Raw genomic sequence first — 27559 nt, 5'->3', positions numbered from 1 at the left:
CTCCTGAACCACGCACATAGCGAGACACATGCGGGTCTCCAATGCACGCAGAGCATCTCAAACTCCTGCAGACGTTCCCAAATGACATGTCACCCCTACAGATGCCAGCAGCACATTTGGAAGGAAATGCCACAGAGATGGGGCTAGTTGGCACGTTAAGCAAGGAAATAAGATTTAAGAAAGCACCGAGAAGCAAATGAATTTCCAAGAGAATTTTGACTCCTGGCATAAACACGTCCCTGCCACACACTGGCTGAAACCAGAGTAGGAAAGGGTCAACGGACCCACAACGACAGGCTCGGCTTAGTCACAGCCAGGCAGAGGGATGCTCTGCCGCGGACTGCAGAGATGCCCCGAGGGCCCTGTCAGCTGTAAGCCTGAGCAACGGCAGCAGTCCTGTGAGAAATAACCAGCTGCCAGAGCCTGAGGATATGTAGGGACCTTCGGGAACAGACATCACCTGTACCTCATCTTAAATGCCTCTGATTCAGTTTTTGAAGCCTCAGGGCTTTGAGAAGCGCAAGAGAGAAGGGGTGGGGAGGAGGAATGTCTATGATCAGGTTTATGTGACTATGCAGAGTGGTAAGGGGATTTCTGGGGATATACAGTTAGGAGAGGTGGGCTACAAGCACCTTACTGGCAAGCAAAGCTGCACCTAAAGAGGTAAGGAGGTGGCACAGGGCAGTGCATTTGTGTGCACAGCTTGTGTGGGAATGGTAGGCAAAATCCTCCACCCATAGAGAGGTAAGTGAAGAAGAGGGCCAGGATGGGTGTTTCAGTGTGTGCAGAGGTAGGGTGTGCATGGGTAGCGGAGCGCTGTTTGGCAGGATACATATCTGCCAGGACAGCACTGCTTACACGTGAGTACATGCTACACTGGCAGACCTATTTACCTCCTGAAAGAGAGAGAGGCAGAGGGAGGAGAGATGGGTGCTCCTGTGAGTACTACAAAGAATATTTAGGTGTGTTTCTTCAGAAAGGGACGAGGTAAAATGTTTCTAGATCTGGGACAAAGGGCAGGAATAGCAGAAGCTGCATTGCACTGCCCAGCAGCCTGTCACCAGGGTGGACAGAGGCACGGCACAATGAAAGCAGTCTCAGCCAGATTCTGCCCAGATACGTCCTTTCCTCTGGCTTTGGCCATAACTACATCAATGCCAAAATTTATCAGAAATGTATCCAAATGTGATAAAGTTTTATTGAAGCACAGCATCCAGAGTAATACAGGTAACAGATGCAGGAGCATAGATGTGAGGTAGACATGGAAGTACATATAGCCTAGCAGATATGGGTATCTCTGCCTGAATGGAACACATATCAAGAAGTGGATATAATGAGGTCACTACATTACAAGGAAGATGCTAAAAAGGTAGTAAATCCCAGCAGAAGATGTAAAATTAATAAATCACAGAATCATTGAATAGCTTGGGTTGGGAGGGACCTTAAAGACCACCCAGTTCCAACCCCCTGCCATGGGCAGGGACACCTCCCACCAGACCAGGTTGCGCAAGGCCCCATCCAGCCTGGCCTTGAGCACCTCCAGGGATGGAGCATCCACAGCTTCTCTGGGCAGCCTATGCCAGTGCCTCACCACCCTCAGAGTGAAGAATTTCTTCCTAATGTCTAATCTAAATCTCCCCTCTTTTAGTGAGCTAGTTATTGGTACTGACTGTGCCTTGACAGGATACGGAAACATCTGCACACCCAGCAGACCACTCAATGGAAAAAGGAGACCCACCTGTGCAGCCCACACCACAGAGAACAGGGTGCTGGGACTGAAAAGAAGTAGAGGTAGAATAACTTACAAGGAGATCTGGATGGTACCCAGGAGTTTGTATCCTTTGCTATTCTCAGACAAAACGTATGGAAACACAAAGTCAGTCAAGAGAAACAACTGCACACCAAATGAAATCCACAACAGACTCTCTGCCAACAGCATTACTGGCACTGTGCTGGGGAAAGGCATCCACACATCCCCTAATGATCAGACATATGAACACAGCAGCCCAGAGCTCCCTGCACTGATTGAGAGAGGAAAGTCCTATGCTAAGCTAGCCACATATTTCCTGCTTCCTCCTTGTCGAACTTCCTTCTGAATACCAACTTCTCCTTTCCTCTCCCAACTGTATTTCCTCTACTTCTCATGCCTCTACTCTGATCTACCTGCTCCTTCTACAGTTTTCTTATTCTCTCTGCCTTCCTTCACTTCCTTCCATGTTTCTTCCCTTGCCCCCGAATCTTCCTGTAGGGCTGCCAGGTCTCTGGTTCAGTGACATAACTCAGCTGATTTACCCTTCTTAAAGCAATGTCTGCTCTCACGTAAATCACCCTCCAAACCCAGCCTGTGAAATGGGCTTGTTCACTAAACTCTATGAATAGGAAAGTAGGCACAGCTGGCCTATTCATAATCAACATAAAAAATAGATTAGCACTTTACAGATTAAACATTATCGTTTCAACAGTTAACATAAATCAACTGCACTTACAGGCCTAGCATTGCTGCTGCCACTGCAGGGTGACAGGCGTTGCAAAGGGAAAGGCTGCCAGTCCGGGGTGCAGCGGTAAACAGCTCATTTGTCTTCTACCTTGAAAGTAAGTTCTTGCCTGGCACCCCCAGGGTGTACTGCTAGAGGTTGTTACAAGGATAAAAGTGGGCTAAGAAAACAAAGGTAGGGGGTTAATTTTGATTAATCCACATGCATTTCCGAGGAATTCAGCAACCCACTATTCTAAGGCCAGAATCCAATTGCCCTGCACCCCTCCCTAGAGCTGCTGCAGCTCAAAACCAGATGGAGCAACAGAGTCAGCCCCTGGAAAAGGAACAGGACAGGGAGCCTCTAAACAGTTCCTGGTATCTAGCTCTGTTTTCTAGCTCACAATCATTGGGCTCCTGTGGCTGAAGTGAAGCAGTTTGGTGGATTCGGTCTAATTACATTACCCATCTCAAAAAAAACCCTCATCATAAGCCAGGGAGGCACCTCACCAGCGAAGGGCTGAGGACTGAGATCCACTCCAGATGTGCCCCCCTGTCAGCAGTGCCAGGAGAGAGTGGCCCAGAACCAGCCACTGATCGGGCTGCACCTCTTTCTTCATTGGGTAAAGGACACTAAGTCACTGGAGACGCTCAGCCCAGCATACTATCAGCAGTGCGCTATGGCTGTGTAGCGAACAGAGAGAGAGGACTCAGAGCCAGTACAGTCACTACCCTTCACTTCCACCCTGCTCACCCACTGAGAACCACCCCATATCTCAAATGGTTAGCTTGGAGCTGCCAACCTGTAATTCCTGAGCTGGTCCTGGTGATTGCAAGGGCATAAGTGACAGGATATGCTATTAAGAACCATTCTCATAGCTCTTTCAAACAAAATAAATAAATATAAAGAAAAAAAAAATAAAGAAAAGGAAGAGGTTAGATTATGGTCCAAGGGACAAACGCAGCCTGGGATAGGTGGCGTGGTACACAGGAGCCCCTCAAGGGCTTAGATGTTTCCTTGCCAGCAGGGGCAAAGATAGTAGCAGTTCAACAAAAGACAGGGCAGTATAAGTTTTGTAGAAAGACTTCTTTAGTATAACCCCACTTAACAAGCCCTGGTAATTTTAATTGCTCTAGTCTCTTCCTACCCTTTCTTGATAAATGGGAATAATGCCTAATAGACCTGAACCAATCAGTTACATCCAATAAGATGATTGGCAAAATTAGCTTTGTTCTCCATTCACAACCGATACTACCTCAGTTTCATCCATTTTCTGAAATGAGCCAGCTAATGCATATTTTCTACTAATCATTTGAAATTTGGAAGGGTTGGTGCTGAAAAGCCTCTTCCAGAAATTTGCCCATTTGAAATGGATTGGTTATGTGAGCTTTGTAAGGGAAAAACTCATCGGTTTGCTTCAGCTGAGCTCTCTTGGCACCAGCAGTAGGTCACATGAGATTATTGCTTCAGTTGTCACAGACAGCTTCACAGGTTTGGCTCTGAACTGTGCGTCCTGTAAAACCAAAGCTTACAGAAAATAAGTGCAAAATGTGCATAATGGTCACAAACATAACTTGATTTCCACAGAGAACATTCGAAAACTTCCTCTCTCTCAGGCTGGCCCACTTACTAGGAACTGAAACACTTAGCTCGCTAATGGTGGAAAGGCCTTCGAGACCCCTGAGATCCCAATTCTTGCTTCAATTTTCAAAAACACAAAACATGTGTGAGGCTTCCCATGAAGAGGATTTCCCATGTTCTCACTCACAGCAGCTTTTTCAGAGGAAGGAAAACCTGCAGGCAGGCTGGAAGTCCTTTCTATAACTCAGTGTCCTTCCAAAAATAAGGAACTCAGACTGATCCCAGAAGTGCCAGAAAACAGAACTTATTAGATTGCATGTACACCTCAAAAATGTGTAAAAAAAAAAAAAAATGCTATGTCTATCCTGTGTGTTAGGAAAATGCAGATAGGCCAAGTTGAGGCCCCGTAACTCCTTACTTCATCTCATCTCCTTTGTTTCATCTTCAAATGACCTTTTGCCAAAAGACACCAGACTCACTGTGCCAGGTTTTCATGTTCCTGATGGGTCAAGAGCCAAATAACTGTGCAGACATAAAACTCTGAAAGAAAACAGGAGATGCAAATGAGGCAGAATCAAGTAGGAAATGAGGAGATCAGTGGGCAGGCAGATAACAAGATTCCCTGCTCTCTAAGAGAAAAATCAGGCATACTAAACCCAGCCTGTGCCTAGATCTGAGCACCAAGTGGGAATATTTCTGAGTGTATCAGCAGCAGGCTTTGAAACAGAAGCCAGTCCCCCCACGTCAGCTCAGGGTTGCTGCCCCTGCCCAGATCCTGCTGGGTCTTAAAAGCATGCAGACATTTTTGAGCAAATGAGATATACTCTGAGTTCAAAAAAAGAAAGTCTTCGCATGCAAGAAGGCCACCCAAGGACTACTAATCCCAGTTAGAGATAGAGGTTTCCACTGACTGTTTGTTGCTGGAAGGGTGACCCACGTGTTGAGATACGGTCTCTGCCTGTGGAAGGAGCACTGCTGAGCACCATATCCACCACCTCCACAGGCACGCACCCTGAACACAGCCTGACACAGCTGTGCTGCGCGCTGGCAGCCAAGACTTGCATCAGAGAAACACTTCAGGTGTCATCAAATCTCTCAGAAAACTATACTGAAGAGAGCCTACCATCTGCACACAAGACACTGTGAGCCAACAAATTCCATGCAGGTATATCATATGCTAATCCCCATGCACCTAAACAATCTGTGAATTAAAGAAGTCAGAATTACTCCTTACCAGGCCATTCCCCATTCCATCTTCTGATCTCAGATGTTTCAACTTCTCACAGAAGACTAAAAAAAATCCTTCAGAAAAACCACTGCCCAACCTCTTCTATTGTAAACCATTAACTTAAAGGAAGGAAAAGAAGATTATCTAATCTATCCACCACAACCTTCCTCCTCATGGGCAATGGGGCTTAGAGCATCTGGAATAAGTAAACAGCCATCTCACACATGGTAGGAGGGAGTACTCTGTCCCAAAGCTCCCCTGGGAATAAGGGCACCAGCTTGCCCTTGGTGCGACGTTAAGGACCAATAACTCTGGAACCTGCAAACAGAGCGAGCAGCGGCACGAGGGACAAAGCAAGGCAGACCACCTGAGCCACAGTCCCCTGTTTGCTTTCCCTGTCCACTCTTAGCACTGGAGCACTGCTGCTGGGCAGCTACCGCCTGCACAGGCCTGGTGTGGGGGCAGCTGCACTGAGCCCCTACAGAAACAAGGGACTCCTCTTACCCAGAGACGGGGCCCGGTGGAGGCAGCGGCAGCAGCAGGAGCGGTGCAGCGGCTGCTCCTGCCTTCCAGTTGAGTAATGTGGGCCCATTTGTTCTGGATGACATTAATGCTATTCACCATCCATCTCAGACTCTTTAAATTACCTTTTTATGGCCAAAATCCTTTTCATAATTGATAAAAATCTCTTTTTTATATCCTGAGTTATTGAAAAAAAGTAAAGTTTTTTTATTCCTCATTATAATTTTAATACAAATGTGGTTTTTATTGACAACTGCTTGGAAGCCCTGATGGGCTTACCGAGAGAGACCAGCAGAGGGGTGGGAGAAGGGCCAAATCCCCAGCCCCGTGCTTACAACAGCAGCTTGCACCATCACGGTCCTGACCATCACAGCCCGGTCTCCACTCTGGTGGGCAATAAGTGTGGGTAATGTCACAGAAAAGAAGATTGCCAGTGCTGGACTTAAAGCCCACAGCAGGCGGAAGAGGCTCTTGGTGACCTAACCCTAGTTTCCCCATGCCTGTTGGTGATGTACAGGAGGGCCAACTTCAAAGCAGGCCCAAGGCACAGCATTGCTGGAGTGGGGTACATGAGGAAAGAACCAGGATCACAAGCTACAGGAGGCCCAGACTTTGAGGTTTTACCATGGGACATACAGCCTGTTTGACAGAGCCATTTGGCATCAGACCCTCAGCGCTGAGGAGTTGCTGAGGGAGCTGGGATTGTTCAGCCTGGAGAAGAGGAGGCTCAGGGGCGAACTTATCGCACTCTACATGTACCTTAAAGGAGGCTGTAGCGAGGTAGGGATTGGTCTATTCTCCCACGTGCCTGGTGACAGGACGAGGGGGAATGGGCTAAAGTTGCGCCAGGGGAGGTTTAGGGTTGGATGTTAGGAAGAACTTCTTTACTGAAAGGGTTGTTAGGCATTGGAATAGGCTGCCCAGGGAAGTGGTTCAGTCACCATCCCTGGAGGTCTTTAAAAGACGTTTAGATTTAGAGCTTAGTGATATGGTTTAGTGGAGGACTTGTTAGTGTTAGGTCAGAGGTTGGACTCGGTGATCTTGGAGGTCTCTTCCAACCTAGATGATTCTGTGAGAAATGGTGATAATGACTGTGTGCGCACTGACTGGGCCACGCAGCGGCACTTTCAGGCAGAACACCCCGCCTTTGCAACTCTGGAGGAAGGAGGCACATCTCCTGGCATCCTACATCAGTTCAACAACACCGCCAGCCTGTGACAAGGCTTCCTGGGGTCACGACAGGATCTGCAGCATCATGACCTGAAGACCTTGTCCTCCGGTAGGGTAAGCGAATATTCTCTAGGACAGCATATGGAGCCAGCTACAGAAAGTGTTTCACGGTCCCCTGGGAACAACTTGGATGCTGTAGGACATGCAGTGTAATACCCAACAGCCTACTGAAGCCTGAGCTACTCTTCCACAGGGCTGCACACTGCTTCAACAGTTCTGCAAATCAGAAGTAAGCATATGTCTTGCCAGAGCTTAAAGTGCTGATAAACAGTTCCAGAAAGAAAGGAATCAGTCTGTCCTCTCCCCTCTTGCTGGCACAGCAAAGGCTGCCATGCTGTACCAAGAGTGCCTACAGAAAGAGGAGTGAAATAAGAAGTCTCTCTTATTCCCTCTGTCCTTTCTCAGACTGCAACAGCTCAAGGGCAGGGAAGTTTCTTGCAGTGGTTAAGGCTGTCGTGGCAAAAGCCAGGACATTAGTACCTTGCTACAGTTTTATTCCAGCTCCTTTCCCTGGTAGGTTCACAGGGGCATAGGATTTTTGCCCCTCCTTGTCAAATGACTGTGTAGCATTGCTGGGCATCCTTGTAGTGACCATGCTCCCAGGTGTATATGGGTCTATTTCAACAGGGGGTGAATAAACCTTATGTACCCAGCCTATAAAACACTTTGGGAACCTTGTGAGCAATTTAAGGTAGAGGAACAAAGGTTAGCCTCCCTCTTAGCCACGGTTTTGCTGCAGGTACGACGACTTCTCAGACAAAGAGTACACATTTGTTTCTCACTGCACAGCAGCGGTGCCTTGCCAGGTACAAGGATAGGAATCCAAGGAGAGCAAAGCCCTTTAACCGAAGGCTGGGTCCCCCATACACCACTGTCTGTAAAAATATATTCTGATTCAACAGCTACAGCACAGGAGGTTTCTCCAGCACACGTGCTTTGGTTACAAATCACAGTCAAACCTCTGCCGTATCCTGCCCTGCTCGACCAGCAAGCTCCATTACTGCACGGCTGCAGGAGGCTTCTTACAAATGGCAAAATAGTCCTTGAACAGGTAAAAGCCACAATTAACTAACTGTGGATGAAAAGGATGGTCTCCTTGGAGGTGCTGGCTAATCAAGCAATTAGAAACTACTTCCCATTACCTGTGCTCCCACAAAGCAGGGCTGGACTGACATCCTTCTAAACGTCTGGCTTTCCATCTGTTCAAACCCCTTATATGATTTGGCTTCATCACAGTGAAGCCTTGACCCCTGGGCTCTCCCCAGTGCTTTCTCCCAGCTTTGAACTAAGTGAGCACTGGAAGCAACAAATTCAATCACTGGCATGTTCTCTGCAGGGAGCCTGTTTTGCCCCTTGGTCTTCCTGGAGCACAGCAAACCCTCCAGAAGTTGTGTAAGTGTGTGTGCAGATGTGGATACCTGGGGTCAAAAAAAAAAAAAAAAAGAAACAAAGCTGGTCAAAATTTCTTGAGACCCCTGACTTAACAGCAAATGAGACTGCTCCAGCTTCAGCAGTTTCCACTCAGCTCTGAAAAAGTTTCAGCAGCTGTGAATGAGGGGCCGAAGATGTGAGGATAAGTCAAGGCAATAGGAGGAAGGAGAAACCCTCATTCTCACAGCCAGGTAAGGCCAGACCCTTACCCCACAGGCCAGAACACAGCCTGGGCCCAAAGCACCTGGGCAGCCATGCAGTACCGGCACCCTGCCAACATGGGAAAGCCCCTACGTGGCATCACACTAGCCCCAGAGGGGTGCTGACTTTATCCTTGCCCTAACTCCCAACTGCTTAATCCCAGACCAAACATAGGAACAGGGAGCAGAGGACCAGCCCAAGGGGAAGCTGTCAGAGAAGAGCAAAACCAAAGGATCTGGGAGATTTCTGTATGAATAATGCTGGGGAAGAAGGGGAAGAAATGGCTCCCACCAAGAAAAAACACCTCCTACATGACTAAAAGCCTGGGTAGAATACAGAGTACATAAACACATGAAGTGCAAGAATGAGGAGTCTTGGGGAAAGGTCAGAAAGCTGATTACAAAATGCTGATGTGTGAAGATGGTCTGGAAGCTGGTGAGCAATGGGCTCTGGAAAGAGCCATTTTGCTGTACATTGGATAGGGATTACATTGGTGCTGAGTGGGAAGAGATTTGGTACTACCAGGATGTGTGCTATGACCAGATGGATGACAGCAAACCAGGAAGTATGTTGGGCCTATAAAGAGGTAAAAGAGTATGCTGGGGTAAGAAGGATTATGCAGTGACACCAGTGACAGTAGCTGGACTCACTGTTCATTGCACAGCAGAAGAGAAATGAGTTCCACAGAGCCACAGTAGGGACTGCACAGGACAGTACTAAAGCCAGACAAAAGAAAGACACTATGGATATTTGGAAGAACAGAGTTGTAAAAATGCTGAAGACATTCTGCGGCCACACAGTCCTGTGAGGAGGGATGCCCTGGGGTGGCCTTGATCAGAGCAGAGAGCAGCAAGTGTACTTTTGAATGGAAGAGTCTCACAACAGTTTGATCAGTCTTAGCAATGAGCAATTAGCTCCTCTGAGCACCATGCCCATGGAAATCACAAAGACCTACAGGAAGCCTTTCTCACGGACACAAACGGGCTGCCTGGCTTAGCCAAACTCATAGATGCCCTGGGTCCTGTACTTTTGCTCTGGGACCAAACTGTCATCACCTCCCCAGTATTCCTGTATTCCACAGCCACAAGTCCATCTCCTCCAGCATACCTGCCAGAGGGAGGAAGTGCTTCTAATCCCAGTGCTGGCCAAACAGTTCTTCCATCATTTCTCAGTTTCTAAAGCTCAAAGCTTTTGCACTTTTAAGGTGCTGCCACTCCGAAAGATTCACCTTCACTCCCTTATCGCTCTTTCTCCTTAAACATCTGGTGTCCACATTTCACAAGAAGTTGCCTGTCTCTGCTCTTGCATGCACCTTGCTGAATCAGAGAATTTAGCTGAACCAGCTATCTTCCCATGTGTCATTAGTAGCCCCGCAGAGAAAATTATAATTGTGGGGCAGGGAACATACTCATTTCTCATTTATTTTCAACATGACACCTTTTTACTTTCAGGATCCTCCTCAAGCAGGGAAGATGAAAGCAGAGGTAGAAGAGATTCTTTCATTTGTATCCCGTTGCCTATTTTTATGCACACAGCTTTTCCCAACTCATCCAGGAAAGCCATCCAGAGCAAGCCCAACCTGTGGTATCTCCACTGTCTCCTCAAAAGACTCTTACTCCATGATCTTTCTGGTAAGCATTTCCAAAAGTCATTGTAAAGATTTATTTGTGCAGTCTCTTCTAATGTTACTACTTGTGTTGTCCTGAGCAGCCTGCTCTCTCACTGACACTTTTTTTTTTTTTTTTTTAACAATACCCGAGGGAATGATCACCTCACACCATCACTTAGCCAAACCACTGTGGCTGAGATGAGAGACACAGCATCTGGTCGCTACTAATTATTTTTATCCCAATAATCCCTGATAGGTACACATAACCCCCCTAGACTTAAAATGGGGATTGACAGGGCAATATTATTGACAGGGCAATATATTATGTTTCCCTTTCTGTTTCAGATCTGCACACACATGCAACTCAACTTTAAATCAGTCCATTAGCTCACCCAACAGAGCTGCCTGCTGCAGCTCCCAGTCTCTACCTATGTTGCTGGCCCAGGGTGGGAGCTCCGCTATCAGCGGGGTGCTGTGCAAGTCTGCACAGTGACAACACGTGTGGAATGGCTGCAGCCTACCTCACAAGCCCTCTGCCTTTGCTCAAAGATCAGTCCCATCACCGTGCTCTCCACTTAGACCACTTTTCCCACAAAACCACCCCATTTTTTCCAATCATCCAAGCCTCTGATAAGATTCTCAGGAGTAGGTCACAACAGAAGACAGGCTATTTCTAACTGACTGGAGACACAATCCTTCTACATGTGATAATCTTTGGTCTGTTGCCTTTTTTTTTTTTTTTTTTTTTTTTTTTTTTAAGTTTTCACACGCTTTTCCAAGCTCTTGCCTAATTTGTCAGCTTGTCACATTCCTCCCTAGGTGTATCTGCATTTCCAATTGTTATTTCCCCCATTTATTCTGCACTGATCCGAACTGTATGTAATTACTTCTTGCATACACATGAGATTTATCTGAGGAGCCTACTCTTGTACTTGTTAGGGAGAACTGCAAGTCTTGCCACTGAATTTGAGAGCAGCAGGGTTAGTTAGGCCTAGGCCCCATGGGAAGATTCCCTCATTGTTATTTTCTCTTCTTTCTGGATTCATCTGCAAGTTCCTAGGTTTGACGTAGGCCCCAAGGGGGAAGGTTTCAGTATCCCTCCTTGCACTCTCCACTGCTCTGACACTCCACCTTGCCCTTCTGCCATCTATATTTCAGCTAAGGATATTGTATTTAAAATGTATGGAGGATGTAGCTACACTGGAGTTAAATTTGTTCCTGACGTAGCCCTATTAATCCTCTGGGCTTCAGGAAAGAAAACTGGTGCGTTAGGTTCCCCAAATCATTTATGTTTTTGAATACTTTGATTTGTTACCTTCAAATTAATAGGCATGGGCATTTACCTGTGATTTTAACACTGCTGAGTTTAACCTGCTACTTTACTTATATACATTTCATTCTCTTAATTTCTGTCTTTATGTAATCATTGCTCTCATCCTCATTAGCATTTCCTCTCTCCTTCTTCCCATTTCTTTTTCCTCTCTGTCTCTTTAAAATTAAATATTACCCAGCACTGCCCATGTGGGTGATGTGAATGCTAAGAGGGAAGGCTGCTGTGGAGACTGGATTCGAGCTGCCTCGCTGGGAATCAATGAGGCATGGAGGGCTCGTCTAGCTCCCGAAATGCTGAAAGAAACCAGGGCGTATCAGTGGCAGCTGAATATGCACTTGAGAGGAAAGAAGGGGGCCCACCTCTGAGCACCAGGCTCAGCCTCTGAGAGGCACCACGCAGACAGGCAGAGGTGGCTGCTTTGGTAATTTAACAGGGGCTAACCTCGGGGTGGCTTTCCACAGCTCCTGCAGAAGTGAGATTGCCGGATGGAGCCCTGCGGAGCAGCAGGGGTTTGCAGGGAGCAGACAGCCTGCCCTGCTCCATCTACCCAGTGAGCTATGAAACACAGCTGGTACCGGCCATGCTACGAGGATGCAGCGCTGAGAGAGGAAGGAGCTGGCTCGCATGCAGGCGAAGGGAAGGCAGGTCAGGGGCTGACATTAACCCTGCCATTAAACTGCAGGGAAATATGAACTGCACACAATACCTAGGCCTTAAAACTACACATAGGCAGACACACCCCACCCAAATCCATCCACGACATATCCACTAGGTGCAAATACTTCACTTACCCCTTCACGTTCTCCCCATACTTCCTCAACACACAGTCAGACTGCCTAAAACAGCCTCATAAACGTCTATATATGAGCAGCTACACATGTACATGCTGCTTCCATTCTTCAGCCACCTGTCTCCCCCACCATGCTCCCACCTTCTCCACCATCACCTTTGCACGCTGTTGCCTCCTCCCTCCCTCTCACCATGTCAGTTGTGCTCCTTGAAACTCCTCTCCTCAATCTGGGAGTTGTGAGACCACCTCCTTTCATACGGAGCAAGACTCAAAGCAGCAGAACGCCCTCTCTAAATGCCATGCCTACTTCCTTTATATCTAGCTGACACAGGCACCCACCTCTGATCTTAGTGCTGCAGCCTGCTGAGGGTTAACGGTGACACAGACTCCTTGGATACTGTGCCACCTGACTGCAAGCACCAAAAGTGATTTATGTTATTATTTTCTTCGGGGGTTAATTAGGGGCTCGAGAAAGTAAAGGGCTGTCAGTGCCAGCTGGAATTGGTCTACTGCAGCCAGGGGAGAGCAGTCTTTCCTCCCAGAGCCCTGCTAATGCATCTTTGTCCTGAACAGCCCCTACCTCTTTGCCCAGATCCTCGCGGATGACTTGCTCGATCTCCTGCCTGGTGCTCTGTGGGGCCTGGCTGTGCAGCACCTTTAGGGTGCGGGTGTACTCCTCGGGCAGCAGGTAGTCGAGCGCTCCCAGGTGCTGTCCCACCTTGATGAAGGTGCCTCGGTTGGCGCAGCACAGCTCCCGGAGGCGCTCAGCAGAACGCAGGTGCACCTGCAGAGAGAGATCAGAACATCAGCCAAGCCCCCTTGCTGCCTGTTACAGAGCAGAAGGGACTTCCACATGTATCTGCACCATGCACACGGTGCACAGACACCACGATCCGTGACAAAAAAATTAGTTTCTAGCTCTGCCTTGGGCTACATCCTTGAGCACAACATGATGTCCACCCATAGACAGCATTGGTTCATCACTGTGATCCACTGCTACAAACCCTTGTCAAAAGGCGATTGTCAGGACCATAACCATGTTTAGCAGACTCTCAGTGAGAGCGCAGTGAAATAAAGTGAGAAGTAAACCAGATACCATCCCAAGAACTTCTAGAAAATTCGAAGAAGAGTGTTGAAAATATCATTTAAATCACCAGTACTACAGATGTCTCTTTGGCAGTGAGGAAGGGCAGTATGTGGGCAGTCCTTCATCCTCCTCTGCTCACTTTAGAACACCACAAGGGGAAATTACATCCCTCCAGTCAAGCCACATCTTAGTCTTACTGCTCAAAGTCCTGCTAAAGTACTGCTAAAGTCCACTGAGACAGGAGTTTCAGAAACTTGGAATTAGGAGACTTGCCAGTTTTGCTCACATTGGCCAAAAAGCACCCAAATGACAAAACTTACCGCCCACCACTTGCCCAGTCTGGATTTCAGCTCCTGAAGTTCATTCTGCCTCTCAAGAACAGACCAGCCACCACATCTTTTAGTGACAATGATTTATTCTGCCTTTATTGCTCTCACTAGGAATGCCTCCTGCCAAGGACACAGCTACACTCAATATTCTTTAATAAATTTCAGATAAGCTTACCCCGATACATTAATAAAATCTAAGCAAATCAATGACAAAAAAAAAAAAAAAAACTACTCTGCACCCATCTCCTGGCAATGCCTGGCACCTATGTGAATGGAGGCTCCTCATTCCTCTGGCTTCCACGTCATATGTCATTGAAGGTCAAATCCTGCGTCTGCAGACCTCATCTGCCCAGGAGATGCCAAGATCCTGTGGTGAAGGACTCCAACGAAAGCCTTACACAGACACACACTATTCCCCATTTAGCGGCTACCTTTGCCCTCCACGCCAAGCAGTGCTGTGTCACATCACGGGATGGGGTGAACGTCTCGCTTGTGGGAATGTGTCAGGGGACAGGCTGGGTGCTGAGCTGCAAGCGCATAAAATACAGGCCTGGGGGAGTGTGAGGAGAAAGTCTAATGTGAGAGTCTCACACTCGGTTTGTGAGACTTGACAGCTCGATGCACGCACACACACACCCTCCCCGCACTTTCCTAGGTGGGCACACACAGGCAGGCAGAACTGGCACTCGGAGAACGTGCTTATCCCAGCACATGGCCTGCTCAAAATACTCACAGATGCACAGGTAGAAAACAACCTCCACAAGCATCCCTGAAGCCTCCCGTATTATTGTGCTGCATTTTACATACCTGCTTTAAAGCTCCTGCTGTAACAAGCAGGGCTCTGCCCTGTCTGTTTTTCTGCTCTCCTCTGTGTGCAAAGAGGCAAAAGCAGGCCAAAAGGGAATAAGGAAAAGGAGCTGTGAGAGCGGACGAGAAAGCAAGAAGAGCAGGGAGGGAGTAATGGGATGAAAGAGAAAGGCAGTGGGAGGGAGGGAGCCAGAGCAGCTGGGTAGTTTGTCACAGCACAGGGAGTTCAGCCCATTACAGGGAAACAGCTTTAATGCAGCTCCAATAATTGCCCTCTACACACTGCCTCCAGCAGGGGAGGAACCCCCCCGCCGACAGCAGAGCAGTGCCTGGCTCCCCCCGGGGTGTGGGGCCAGCTGCAGCCCAGGGCACAGGCAGGAGCCAGGCCCAGCTCCTCGCAGATAACGCTCAGAAAGCCCCAGCACTGAGCGAGGGCCAGCCAGGGCTTGCGATCCCCCCAGATGCAGCAGGAGCCCATCGAGAGACCCCAGGCTGCTGCGTGGCTCAGGGCAGAGCACCAGCGACCCCGAGGCAGCCAGCTCGGGCTAGAGGCACTGGCTCCAGTGTGCCCACCTGCCCCATCTGGACCACCAAGGGCAGGCAAATGACCAAAAGCAGCCAAGAGGATGGAGAAGTCGAGTAGCTGAATGTACAGTATATACACACGGATACAAGGTCATGCCTGTCACTTCACGCCTGCAGTGGAAGAGGAAATTTCAGCCCCCCCGAACTTATCCATCTTACAGAGAACTTGGTTTGCCTTATGAACACAGCAGTCCTCAACAACAGAGATGAGGGCATCCTTACCGAGGGCTCTAGAAACAAAACAAATCAAAAACCCTATGCATAGCATCCTCCACAGTGCTTTCATGATTGGTCCGACTAATACTCCTGAGAGATGAGAGACAGCCACCCTGGATGGCTGTCAGGACCAGGGAATGCCAGCTCCTGCCAGTGTTAGAGAAAGAGATGGCCAGACATGTTTGCGAAGAAGGAAGTCTACCTGTAGCCCTGAATTTAACAAAACTGCAGTCTGCATTAAAGGCAGAATTGAGAATGAAGTGGGACTGTGAATCCAGCTTCCAAAGTCTTTTCTTATCAACCAGGTCAGGATGTTTAGCAGAAAAGTGTTCCTAACTTTATCTATTAATTGCCTGGATCTCTGCAAGCCAGGTCATGGTCCAGACATGGCACTTGTTTCTCTGATATATGACCTTTTCTTAATCATAAGTAAGAGTGTCACATTCCTTCCACAGTGTCTGATGCTCTTGACTCACGTTACTGTCCTACCTTTAAGACACTGGGTAAATGAAAATCCCCCAGAACGGCTCAGAGCTTTTCTCCAAGAAATCTCCTAAGATATTGCTCTTTGTTACACAAGCAGTACTTTGAAGATTCTTCTTATCAGGGAAAAGAGCTGGGAATAACAGCTAGTTAGACATGGACCTGCTTCTACGCATCATGCCTAGGAGCACCCTGTAGAGAAAGGAAGCGTTGCACATACAGAGGATTACCAAGAATAAGCCTCCCTCAGGAAGCACTTCAGATCACAAACGCTGCCTGAGCGCGTATATGGCTCTTTCCCCACTCCACATGGGCATCTCTTTCTCTCTCTCCCCCTTCCTCAAATTTCAGCAGGACAAGTTACCCATTGCCTCACAGCATGGCTATCTGACCTATATGGTTTGCCTAAACCCTGGGTAGACTGGAATTAACACTGATTATTAAAATGGTTCCATGTGGGCCATAATGAAAGCAATAATTCTCAGGTGTGGAGAGGAGGCACCTCTGGGATGAAGCACATACTCTGCAAGCAGACATGCAAAGGGACTTTTTTTTTTTATTTACCCTTAATGTACAAGCAGATCTGTTCTGTTCAAGTCATTTTGATGCTTTTGAAGAAGTCTTTACTCACAGAGACCTGGGCAAAGGGCTGTTCTTCAGAGCATCAGATGCACAGGTGTCACAAATGGGCAGACATTAACCTGGCCTTAAAAATAAAGGAACTAATTTAGAAGAAAAGAAATACCACAGTTAAAATACTCAGGTTTGCACCAGTGTATCTTATTTGTTGACAGATCTGGTGATAAAAGGGCTCAGAAAGGCCATTGAAGACAGTAAGGTAAGTGGCGGAAGCCATTCTTCCTATGAAAAATCCTTCAGAAAAGTCGTTCCAACCCTGAGGGGCATCTTCACAGCTGGCAAAACGTGAAATGAGGATTAGGAATGCAGAGAGAAAATTTGAAATGCAATTAGTCAAAGACATAACAAACAAGTCACCAGAAATTCCTGATGACGACTGCTGCCTCCGGGAACCCTACAAACACAGATGCCTCGCAAAGGACATCAGGCTGGGTTTTGTGGAAGACAGGTCTAGAAAAGCTGCTCCTTCCACTTACCTCTGTACCAGACAGCACCCTGGGACAGGTGAGCAGGACCAGCTCCACACCGCCTGGCTGCCCACTCACATCCCTCCCGTTCCCTACCTGAACAAGGGAGGAGATGCCCGCTCACGCTGCCAATGATTCCAAGACAGCATTTCATGTAAGATGCCTCCAGGAAACACCTTGAACACTTCAATCATATAAAAATTACAGATGATTTTAAAAGGTAGCTGAAATGTTAATAATCATAACAAAAAGGGGATTGCACATTAAAAGTGTTAGGAAGGGGAACAAATGTTGCCCTGTTTTTAAGAAAAGTCCAGAGTAATCTGGGAAATTATAGCCCCATTAGCTTTTATTCTGTCTCAACTAAATTAGTTGAGACAATAATTACAAAGAGTACCAAAAAATCATCTAGGTAAATGTGATATGAATGGAAAAAGAAAAAAAAAACAGGGAGGTTAGAAGGAAAAAAAAAATCATTCTTTACCAGTCCACTAAAATACTCTGAGCATGTTAATGCAACTGTCAATGAAAGTAAAAGGGAAGATACTTATCAGGACTTTCAAGTGGCTTTCAATAAATTCCTCCACAAAAAAAAAAAGAAAATCAAGTAATTATTGGACAAGATGCAAGAACACTCTTCTACTTGCTCATTTCATCCCATTCCCTGCTCAGAATTCCCTCCTTGCCCCACCAAGCCCAGCACTACAAAAAGCAGCAGTGGGGGACTTTCTAGTTAGGACAAAGGTGCAACATTTAGTGGTGTTTTTACCACAGCTTCATTCCAGCCTGCTCTGAGCAGCTTTAGACAAGGTGATATTGCAGAAGCCCTGTCCACATTAGCACCTGCAATGTTGTTACTTCCACGGAGGCTGAACTAGCAGGAGAAACACCAAGAAACATGATGAAGAAGAAGCAGGTACAGGTAGTACCTACAAGGCAGAAGGGGCTCTCTACTACAAATGAGTTGCCCTGCATTACTTAAAAACTAACATCAGAGCATCCTGTTCCACCCCCTCCTGCACCAAAGTTTAATCTCCCTGCTAGTGGTAGGAAGGAGAAAATAGTGCAGTGACAAAACTTCCAGGGGATGCAACAGGAGTTATTCACCACTATGGGAAAATAAGCCCTGCCACATCCCTACCAAAGATAGGTGAACAATCAGTAGACTGGCAGATCACCCTCAGCATAGATGGCTGCAAGGTTACACATATTGGAAAGAGCAATTTATCCTGCCTGCACACACTGATGGGCTCTAAATTAACTGTAACCACTGAACACTTGCATCATGTTGCTGTGGACGGCTCAGTGAAGGCACCTGCTCAACGCACAGTGGGGGTCAGGAAAAAAAAAACAAACAAGCTGCTTAACTGTGTTAGGAAAGGGAAAGAGAAAAATGTTTAAAATATCAAAATGCCATTGTATAAACTGAAAGTGCAAACCTCACCTTGGATGCTGGACATACCCTTGCAAAAAGAGGTATTGAAGAAAAAACAAAGAGGACAGAGAAGGAGAGGAAAAAATTACCATGGCCCTGAAAAGAGCCCATAAAGAGAGATTTGAAATGTTAGGGGGCTGTTTTGATTAGAGAGTTGATGCATAAGAAAGAAAGGAGTTACATGAAATAATAAAAATCACATCTCCCATTCCTATTTCCAGCTCTCACAAAACAGCAAATAGGGCATTCCACAAAGCAACAACCCTTTTTGGTTATTTTTTTACATCCCTTTTTTCACAGTACAGCATTAACCAATGGCACTCACTGTCAGAGGATAGAGAAGCGAAGAGCTTAATGGAATTCAGAAAGGCTTTAGACATTTATGATAAAACAACCACACCTGATTTAATATGGAGCTTTTCATCTCTAAAAGTGCTTTTACAAAGCTCTTTACAAAACTCTGGATCGCTATCCCCCATTTTACAGACTCATAAGAACATTACATGTAATAAAATGTCTAAAGGGCTTTAAACACTCTTGCTCAAGGCATCAAGACAAAAATTACCCTATTGATCGGCCACAGTGAGAGACAGAATGCAAACAGGGTGCACTGATGCTCCCAGCATCATTAAAATCTCTAAAGAACCTATCTGGTGCATTCATCTCCCACATTCCAATTAAATCGGTCACCTCTTCTGCTGGGGGATCAACTGGTTTCCAAGGATCTTCTGTATTGGCTAAATTCTCTGTCACTGCAAGGACTTAGGACACTGGTGATGTCTGTGACTCCTTGCTTTCTTCCCATGGCACAGCAGAAGCACCACTTATGGTCTTTTATACCAAGCCTTTGGGATGCTGCGAAGTATCTCGTGGTGCAGGGTGTGTGGGAGCATCCCAGGTATGTATTCTGTGAGCTCTCCTGCACGAGACAGCTCTCCCAGGGATGTCTCATGCAGCAGGAGACCGCACTGGAAGAGCCAGGCTGTCCCTTGGACTCCACTGTCTCACACAGTGGAAGGGAAGATGGCATCACCATCAGTGGGCATCCCCAAAACGCCTTAAGCTGGGGATGGAGAAAACATGTCACAGGAGACAGGAAAGGAATCTAGCTGCATCCTTTTCTCTTCCACACCTGATGATGACAGGGCCACGTGCACATGACTGGTAGAACTATAGAATGGCTTTAAATGACCCAGGGCAGCACAAACTGGAGAAGATCAAAAAGAAGTCCCCTCCCACTTAACACACTTAGAGACTTAAAGCAAGTGCCATGCCAAGTATCTGTGGAAACGTTTAGGGAGCATACAGCTATTGGTGAAGTGAATAGGGTTCTTGGGTCCTTTAAAAACTGCAATAGAAAACCTAGAACCCATTGCAGCAACAGCATGCTTGTGTCCAAGGGGCTGTTATCTCCTCTTCCAACAAATGTGAATAAGCATACAGTTCACATAAACTACTATATAGCCTTCACTAACACTATCGGCCTGGTAATCAAACTGACTGACAGGAGGGATGCTGCACTGAGACACAACTCTGAATGGAATTCTTATTACCTCCTTTATATACTATCTTTTCTGCCTACTTTTTACAAAAGCTCGTTCTTCTGCACACCAGATATTTCCCATTCAAATGCTTCCTTACAGTGTTACCGACTGATCACACTGCTGATCGCAGGCCGAGCACGCATCTTTGGAATTGGAATAACTCCTGGTGCAGCGTACCCCACAATCTAATAATTCTTTATTTGTGTAAGGTGCATATAACATTCATAATGGTTAACCTGTGGGTGTCTGTCTAACCACAGGAGACCGGGGCATTTCATAAGTCCTCACTTAAGCAGGTATGTTGTCACCCTTTTAGTCCTGTACTTTTTATAGTTAGCTTCACTTCGGGCAAACCCTCGGTAAAAAGGCATCCACCAATTCTCAGTTTGCCTACCATAGCTCAAAGGAGTCATAGCAGAAATCCAAATCCTTCAGAAATTCTAGCACGACAGCAGGTAGCCAATGGGACAGCCAGGAAGTTGGAAAGAGAGTTACAACTTGCAAAGGATAAAGGACAGAGACAACCCCTTAGACTTAATTGACCATTTCCTAGCCTCTCGGTGCCATGAATACAAGAACAGGGCGTCACACAACCAGCAGGATGGCCACTGAACTCTGCACAAATGGAAGGATATACACAGTGAACCTGTGTCAGCTGAAATCTGGTGTTGGTGCTGGGGCCTTGCATCATCAGCGCTAATGCAACTGAAATTAAAGCAAATGAACACATTTCGTGATTCCAGGGAATCCTCTCTGGAAATCAGGAAAGACTTTTCCAAACCTCCCAAGCCAGCCCACTTCCCGCTGAGCAGATATGCAAGCTCCCACCTTTTGAACCATCAGGACTCTGGATTTCCATGCACAAGCATGCAGAGACACTGACCTCCCACCTACACTGCACCTACTCCCACGCTAGTATCTCAAGGTGGTTCTTAACCATTTGGAGTATTGGTGACTAAGGGAGGCCTAGTACAAAGCCCTAGTTAGAGATACCCCGTGATCTGGGAACCATTTACACTCGGCTGAGGTCTGTCTCTTCCACCAGCCTCATGCCAGGCTGCACTGGGAGGAGGAAGCAGCGTTGCTCGACCCCAGCGCCCAGCGCCAAGCACCAGCAGTCACCTTGCTGAACTCCGCCGGCTGGTGCAGACGCAACCAGCGCCGATCGGCTGCTTGAGTTCCATCTTCATTTTGCTCCAAGCTCGGTCATTTGTGCTCTGATTATCTCTCATTACTGACGACCTTGCTGTAATGAGTTTTAATCTGCCTCGTATTAATTAGAAACATTTTCATTAGCCAGCTCAATTTTAGGTAAATAGCTAATAGAAGCAACTGAGCTGCAATTAGATATCTGTGGGGCAGTTCAGGAGAAAAATCAGAAGGGAGCAGCTGTTTCCATCTAAACACCTCTGTGATATAATGCAACTATTCTTTCTAAGTCTCCTTAGCAGGGAGAACAAGGAGCACACAGAAGGGATGGTCAGAGACAAGGGAAAAATAACAGCTGAAGTAACTGGGATGTAGCACTTGTACGGCTATGGCATTATCTGCTGAAGCTCACCGACTAATGGTTCCAGATCCAACTGCTGAATACAGGAATCCGAGAGTCAAGTTGACCCCCTTCTGCCTCCAAACATCACCTCCAGTGAACAAGGTTCTGGTTTGCGAAGGCTGGGCCAAAAAGGACATGAATTTGGTGCTGCAGACAGCAAGCCCATACCTCACACACAATCTTAGTGACCTGCAAGTAGAAAACATTCAGAAAACTAGATCTCTACTGCAAGAAGTAGGTAAGATTTTCTTCAGCACAGACCAGAAGTAGGGTTCCCCGTTAATCTCAATAACTTACCCACTAGGAGGAAATATAAGGAGGAAATAATGTGAGATGCTGGCATATTTCCTGTGGTAGGTACAGGCACTGAGACCATTGCTGTACTGGACACAAGCTGTAAAAGCAGCTGTCAGCACACAGGTGGTGTGTGAGCAAAATCCAGCTCACCAGTCCAGAGACGCACTGGCTTCAGAAAGGTTAGCAGGAGGAAAACCTGCTAAAATTAAACTCAGCAGATCTGATTCAGATACATTCAAAGACTGAACAGAGGCAAGAACTGATATGCACCCTTGGCCAAAAGACACTTGAGTTTCAGAGCAATCTTTAAGTGACCATTCATTCTGGGCAGATTCAATGCCATCTTTTGTCCGCCAAAATTATAGTAAAGGGGAAAACGAAGGTCTCATTTTCCTTCCTAGAGGATACTGTCTGTGAACAAACACTCACAGGTGCAGCAGCCCCTACACAGGCTCATAGTCTAGGAGTTTCTACTGTAATATTATTTAAAACTCATTTAATTGCCAGCTTCTAATACACCTCTGAAAGCATTTCACAAAGGCAAACCCTCTTTCTTCTCCTTTGATCCAAAAAAAAAGAACTCATAGGAGTGAAATGATTCAACTGGGTCCCACAAGGAACACCACTGGCAGGACTGGGAATAAAAATCCAAGTTCCCAATTCTGTTCTTAGTGCTAGATTACCTACATGACACACCCAACACAAAAAGACAGGCAGAACTGTGCAAAAGACTATCTCTTACCGGTCAGGTTTATCTTAGAGACATTTTTTGCTTCTAGCATCTACGGTTGTCTGTTTCAGATGGTCTCTCATTCACAGTTAGAGAAGCTGATGATTTACTGTAAATACACACTGAAGTAACACCAGGGCAGGTATCGCCTCACTATAGATATGAAAGTTAAACTTTGGAAGGTAAGAAGGGAATAGAAATTTACAACAGAAATATGTTCTAAAGCCTCTGGGCAGTATGGGGAACTTATAACCCAAAGCCTGAACTATTTCCCAGGAAGCTTGGAGGGCAACAATGCAAAATGAAGGCTAGTTTCTGTTCCATGTGCTAAATCAGACTTCTTGTACCTCACACGTATGAGTGAAGCTCTCCCATAGCTCCCTCTTATCACACCATAACGCATGTATCTCTTATGTACAATGCTAAGACAACCCCACTGATGTTCATGGACCCTTTTTGCTGAACATAGGGTTCTGCCAGATCTGCAATCCACCCATCAGGGATGTGTGACACATGGCTGGGCTCCTGGACTAGCAGAGGACTCGAGGGGCTGTGCAGGCACTGTGCCACATGCCAGGACGTTGCTGGCAGGCTGTCTGCAGACTTACCCCTACATTCATCCCCCAGATGATCTCACACACGGGTATGGAAACGTCTTGTTGCATACACTTTTTCTGTTGGAAAGGAAAAGTGCTGAGTTGCATCCAGGACACAGCATGAAGTCCATTCCTTCTTGAAGCTGTTTTCAACCCTGAGAGAAGCCCTCTCCAGAAGACAATACCCGTGACACAGCAGATCCTTCACACAGGCTCCCTTTTGGGGTAGGTACGCTTACATGAATGGTACCTACACATGAAGATAAGATCAGGTCTGCATGAGAAGGAAAGACCAGACCTACGTACACAAAAATCTAGAAGCCTGGGCCGATGTTTCAGCTACCTGCAAAGTCAGCAGGTTCCCAGAAGCGCTCTCAGCATCCTGTTCAGGATACAAAGAGACCTGCCCTGTGCTTCACTACAGAGCACCCATAGAGGAGAGGAACTCGCTCAGCACCACAGCTGCACAGAGACATATGCAGAAGCTGCACGTGTCTTAATCCATTGATCACAGTGCCTGCAGCTCCTGTTACAGAGGCAGGTGAAACGATAATAAATGTGACACAGCATCTTTCAGAATCTTGCTAACAAAATTAATTCACCTCAGCTTGGATCAAATCATGTGGGTTGGCAGTAAAAACAAGCTGAAGGTTGTAAAGACACCATCTTAAACGTCTGTGTGTTTAGCTATGGTGGGGGGGCTCCCAGCCATCAGTCCTATTAAGCCCTGCTTTATTTGCTATTTTCAGTTGCTGTAAGGAACAAGATCAACTGAGCTATGTTATATTCACAAGTGTTCCCTAAACAGAAACTGCTGACAACACACCCTACAGAATCCAGAGACTAACAACCTAACAGCAAGAGATGATTTTGTGCAGCAAAAATTACCTAAAGGGAGAACGCTCCCCAGACAGCCATAGGCATGCAAGGAAACACTGGGTAGGCAGTAGCATGGAAAGTGAGTGCTGGTCCTGGACCATGGGGAGGGTGGGGAAAAGAGCTCAATCAAGGCCACAAGTAGGAATTAGCTGCCAGTGAATCAGTTATGGCTACGCAGAGGGAGTCTGCACGCTGGGGAGAGGGGTATAGAGGTGGTCTCTTCACTTAAAAGAAGTCCGAAGTCCCAGATCAAGTAGAGCAAGCAAAACAAACAAGGCAGGGTATGTCAGGAGCCCCTACAAGATAGCTGAACCAGAATGGTATCAGAAAGAGTTTCATGATTTGCCCTCAATAATAAAACTAGATGATACCAAGATTAACTTGGTAACATTTTCCAACTACTCAAGAGGTCAGACACTGTAAATGGGAAAGGAAGCATACAGAGTGTTACCAGGTATAGCAAAGAGGTGGAAGATGAGATAAAATCAGTATCAAGGGAATCTGTTCAAGCTGAATATTCGTAGCCTCCAAAGGAAAGTGAAGGAGCCTAGCAGCAGAGATGAAGATGGGCACCTGACAGCTTCTTCCCTTATTCCCCACAACGTATTTTGCAATAAAATGGAGTTGTAAAAGCCACGTAGTCCAAAGGAACCACACTGACAGGCAAGGTATGTCAGGATGGATGTTCCAAACACAGAAGGAAAGATGGAGAAAGCTCAGCAAAGTCTCACCTAGCTCGGCAGCAGTGGGCCAAGACAGGGTAGTGTCACATAGGCTGCTCTCCCCAGTGTGGGCGTGCAGGGAAGAAGGAAGCGCACAGGCAGCCGTTGCAGCTGGAGGGGAAAAATCGTCACATCCACTTTGTCAACACCAAAGAATCTGGGCTGACATTTTTCTCTTCCCAACAGTCGAATCCCACCCTACCAGCTGCACGTCACAGCTGACCTCCAGTCAGGACGTATCTCAGTCAATGTCAGGCGATTAGGCCCTGCGACAGCAGCTTCTCCCCCTTGTACATATGCAACTTCTCTCCTGGCAGGTCACTGCAACGGCCAGGACAGCACGGCAAACAGGCTCCCTCAGTCACAGCCACACAGATGAGCACCAGCACTCACAGTTTGGTCACAGAGCACAGAAAGAAGAATTTCCATTGCAGCCTCTCTCGAGGCCTCAATAAGACATTGCCTTACCAAATTGACAGAGGCAGATTCTTTTCCCCTTCTTTAATCTGAGAAGCTCTGACCTTTGAAGTACAGCCCTCTTCCCAGAGGAACAGGGTGCCTGAAGAGCAGAGAGACAGCAACACATGAAATACCTAGAAGTGATTAAATTAGATTGACTAGGAAGTCAGGAAAGATAACAACCATGGGATTATGCTGTCAATTCCAAAAACCTACAGTGACTGTCATAGTACTACGTCCAACAGAAGGAGAGTGGCTGTGGTGGCACTAAGTCATTATCAGTGGTATAGTGCGGTCCTAATTTAAAAAGGCCTATGATGAAGAGGAAAAAAAAAAAGTCCCTTTGTTACTCAGCAGATCTGTTCCCCTCTGGGTATCAGCCAGAGTTGCTGACTTCAGTGAAAAATACATAAATTACTCCAGCTTTTTCCTCCAGTTGAGAGCACAGAGCTACACACCCAGAAAAGCTGCTGGTGCCTATTAGCACCCCAGCAATAATCCCACTATGGGAGACTGAGCTGATGTCTCTTCTGATTCCTGTACAATCAATAGACTTGCTAAACTGCAATTAGAAGGTCAGACCCTTCCTCACAGCCACTCCTCTGCTTTCATACTAGAAACACTAGGTTTGCATAGGTGCAGGATTTGGAAAAAATGGGCTTATGTGGGTGCCACTGAAGGTAGCACTTGGTCTACTGAATCTTTCTGACTGCTAGGAACACAAGCAACAGGGAGAACCCATATTGGCTTTGAGGGTGCCACTTAAAAGAAATGGCATGAGATAGCAGTTTGAATAAGACAAAAAAAAAATATTTGAGACGGCATCACGTTGAGATGAACAAAACAACAGCCCAGATGAACCTGTATGCTGGTAAGTCATTATCCAGAGCAGATACTTTTGCTCCTGCAATAGGCAGAAGGAATTACCCCCAGCAGTACCAGAGACAGTTGCCTTTATTGCAGTTGGTATCACAATGAACAACACTGCGTGTGTTTCCCCTGCACTTGGCTGGGGCTCACCTAGGATGTGAAGGGAATAAAATTGAGATCATCTTTATATACACTTACATATTCAACATTTTGCCCTTTCCATTGCCAGCTGTTGAGTTTTCTCTCTCATCCAAGAGATGAATGAGCATCCACAAGGTAGGGATGCTGCATTTGTAAATGTCAAATATATTACAAGAAACAAGAGGAAAATAGTCAGTAAAGCTGTTGAATGTCTTCTTTCATTCTAATTTTAAGAAAACGGAGTATCCCCCCACCTGCAGGCTCACTGTAAGCCACTATTTTACTTACGAGGAACTGGGTACAACAAGAAATATTGTCAGTGCATGGGGAGATGGGCACACAGCCAACAAAAAGAAGAGCAGAAAGCCTTCAGGTTACCTAACCCATCCAAGACTACAGTGACTGGTCCATAGTCTGGAAGAGTGGTTCAGCCTAGGGCATTCTGAAATAGATTTCCTGCCCAATTGTCTGTGAAAGAATATCCGTACCCTTATCCCCCATGCTCCCAGAGAAGCACCTACAAGTAGCAAGAAATGGGTTTTATCCAGTGGAAATCTAGGATGGTTCTTTTCTTAATATGAGATGCTGATTACTACAGATCACCTCTGCAAGTACCCCAAGGGGCAGGGTAAGAAAAGCCTATTCCATCATTACTCAACTACAACTCTTCTGTGGACAAAACTACAAATCTGGCAGTGCCTGCCACAATTTGAGAAACAAACCACCAACAAAACACCATCTAGGTTTCAGCCTGAATCTCACATGGCAAAAGCTGAGGTTCCTTTGTCAAAAGGACAAGAACCTGGTATAAGAGACTAACACCAGACCAAAAAAAAAAAAAGTGACACTGCAGTGGAGACAATAGGCAAGAGACAATTGGCATCAACAGACCAGTCAAAAATAGGCAATTTCTATGTTGCCTAGAACGTAAATGGTAAACTCAAGACAAAAGATTTATCACAAAGGTAATCAGTACAAAACCTGACAAAAATAATACTTACAAGGACTTTCTGAAGAATTAGACCTTGCTGGCAAAATACCATCACTGTGGCTGGTCCCAAAGACAAAATTTTCACGCCAAAAAAGACCTCAGAGAATTAGCACTGCACAAGATGGACGTGAAGCAAAGCAATGAGAAGAAATCAGATGCTAGCAACCCATAAGCATTGCTATCTATGATTTCCAGTATCTTTAAGATTAAAATATTCACATACTCCACTGAGATGCAGAGATCTCATGAAGGAGGACAAAGTCACAGTGAAACAGGAAGCAGGGAAAGATGGAAAATGTGATAAATATGGTCTTGCTTCTGTCTCTAGAAA

At 46.5% G+C, this 27559-nt stretch overlaps 1 protein-coding gene across 7 annotated transcripts in view; it reads right to left on the bottom strand.

Annotated features, from left to right (window-relative positions):
* ADCK1 (aarF domain containing kinase 1) overlaps positions 1-27559 on the bottom strand; it is an 88642-nt gene that overhangs the window by 36339 nt on the left and 24744 nt on the right. For 5 of the 7 annotated variants that reach the window (XM_048059934.2, XM_048059931.2, XM_013185656.3 and 2 more), the window contains one exon: positions 12980-13183. The exons of the other annotated variants lie outside the window; for them this stretch is intronic. In XM_048059934.2, coding sequence (XP_047915891.2) covers positions 12980-13183 — 204 coding nt within the window. The remainder of the gene's footprint in view (positions 1-12979; positions 13184-27559) is intronic. 7 annotated transcript variants of the gene reach the window in all.

Source organism: Anser cygnoides, chromosome 5 (genome assembly GCF_040182565.1).
Source record: "Anser cygnoides isolate HZ-2024a breed goose chromosome 5, Taihu_goose_T2T_genome, whole genome shotgun sequence".
Classification (NCBI taxonomy): Eukaryota; Metazoa; Chordata; class Aves; order Anseriformes; family Anatidae; genus Anser; species Anser cygnoides.
The sequence above is the reverse complement of the archived record's forward strand: the minus strand, read 5'-3'. Positions and strand labels throughout refer to the sequence as shown.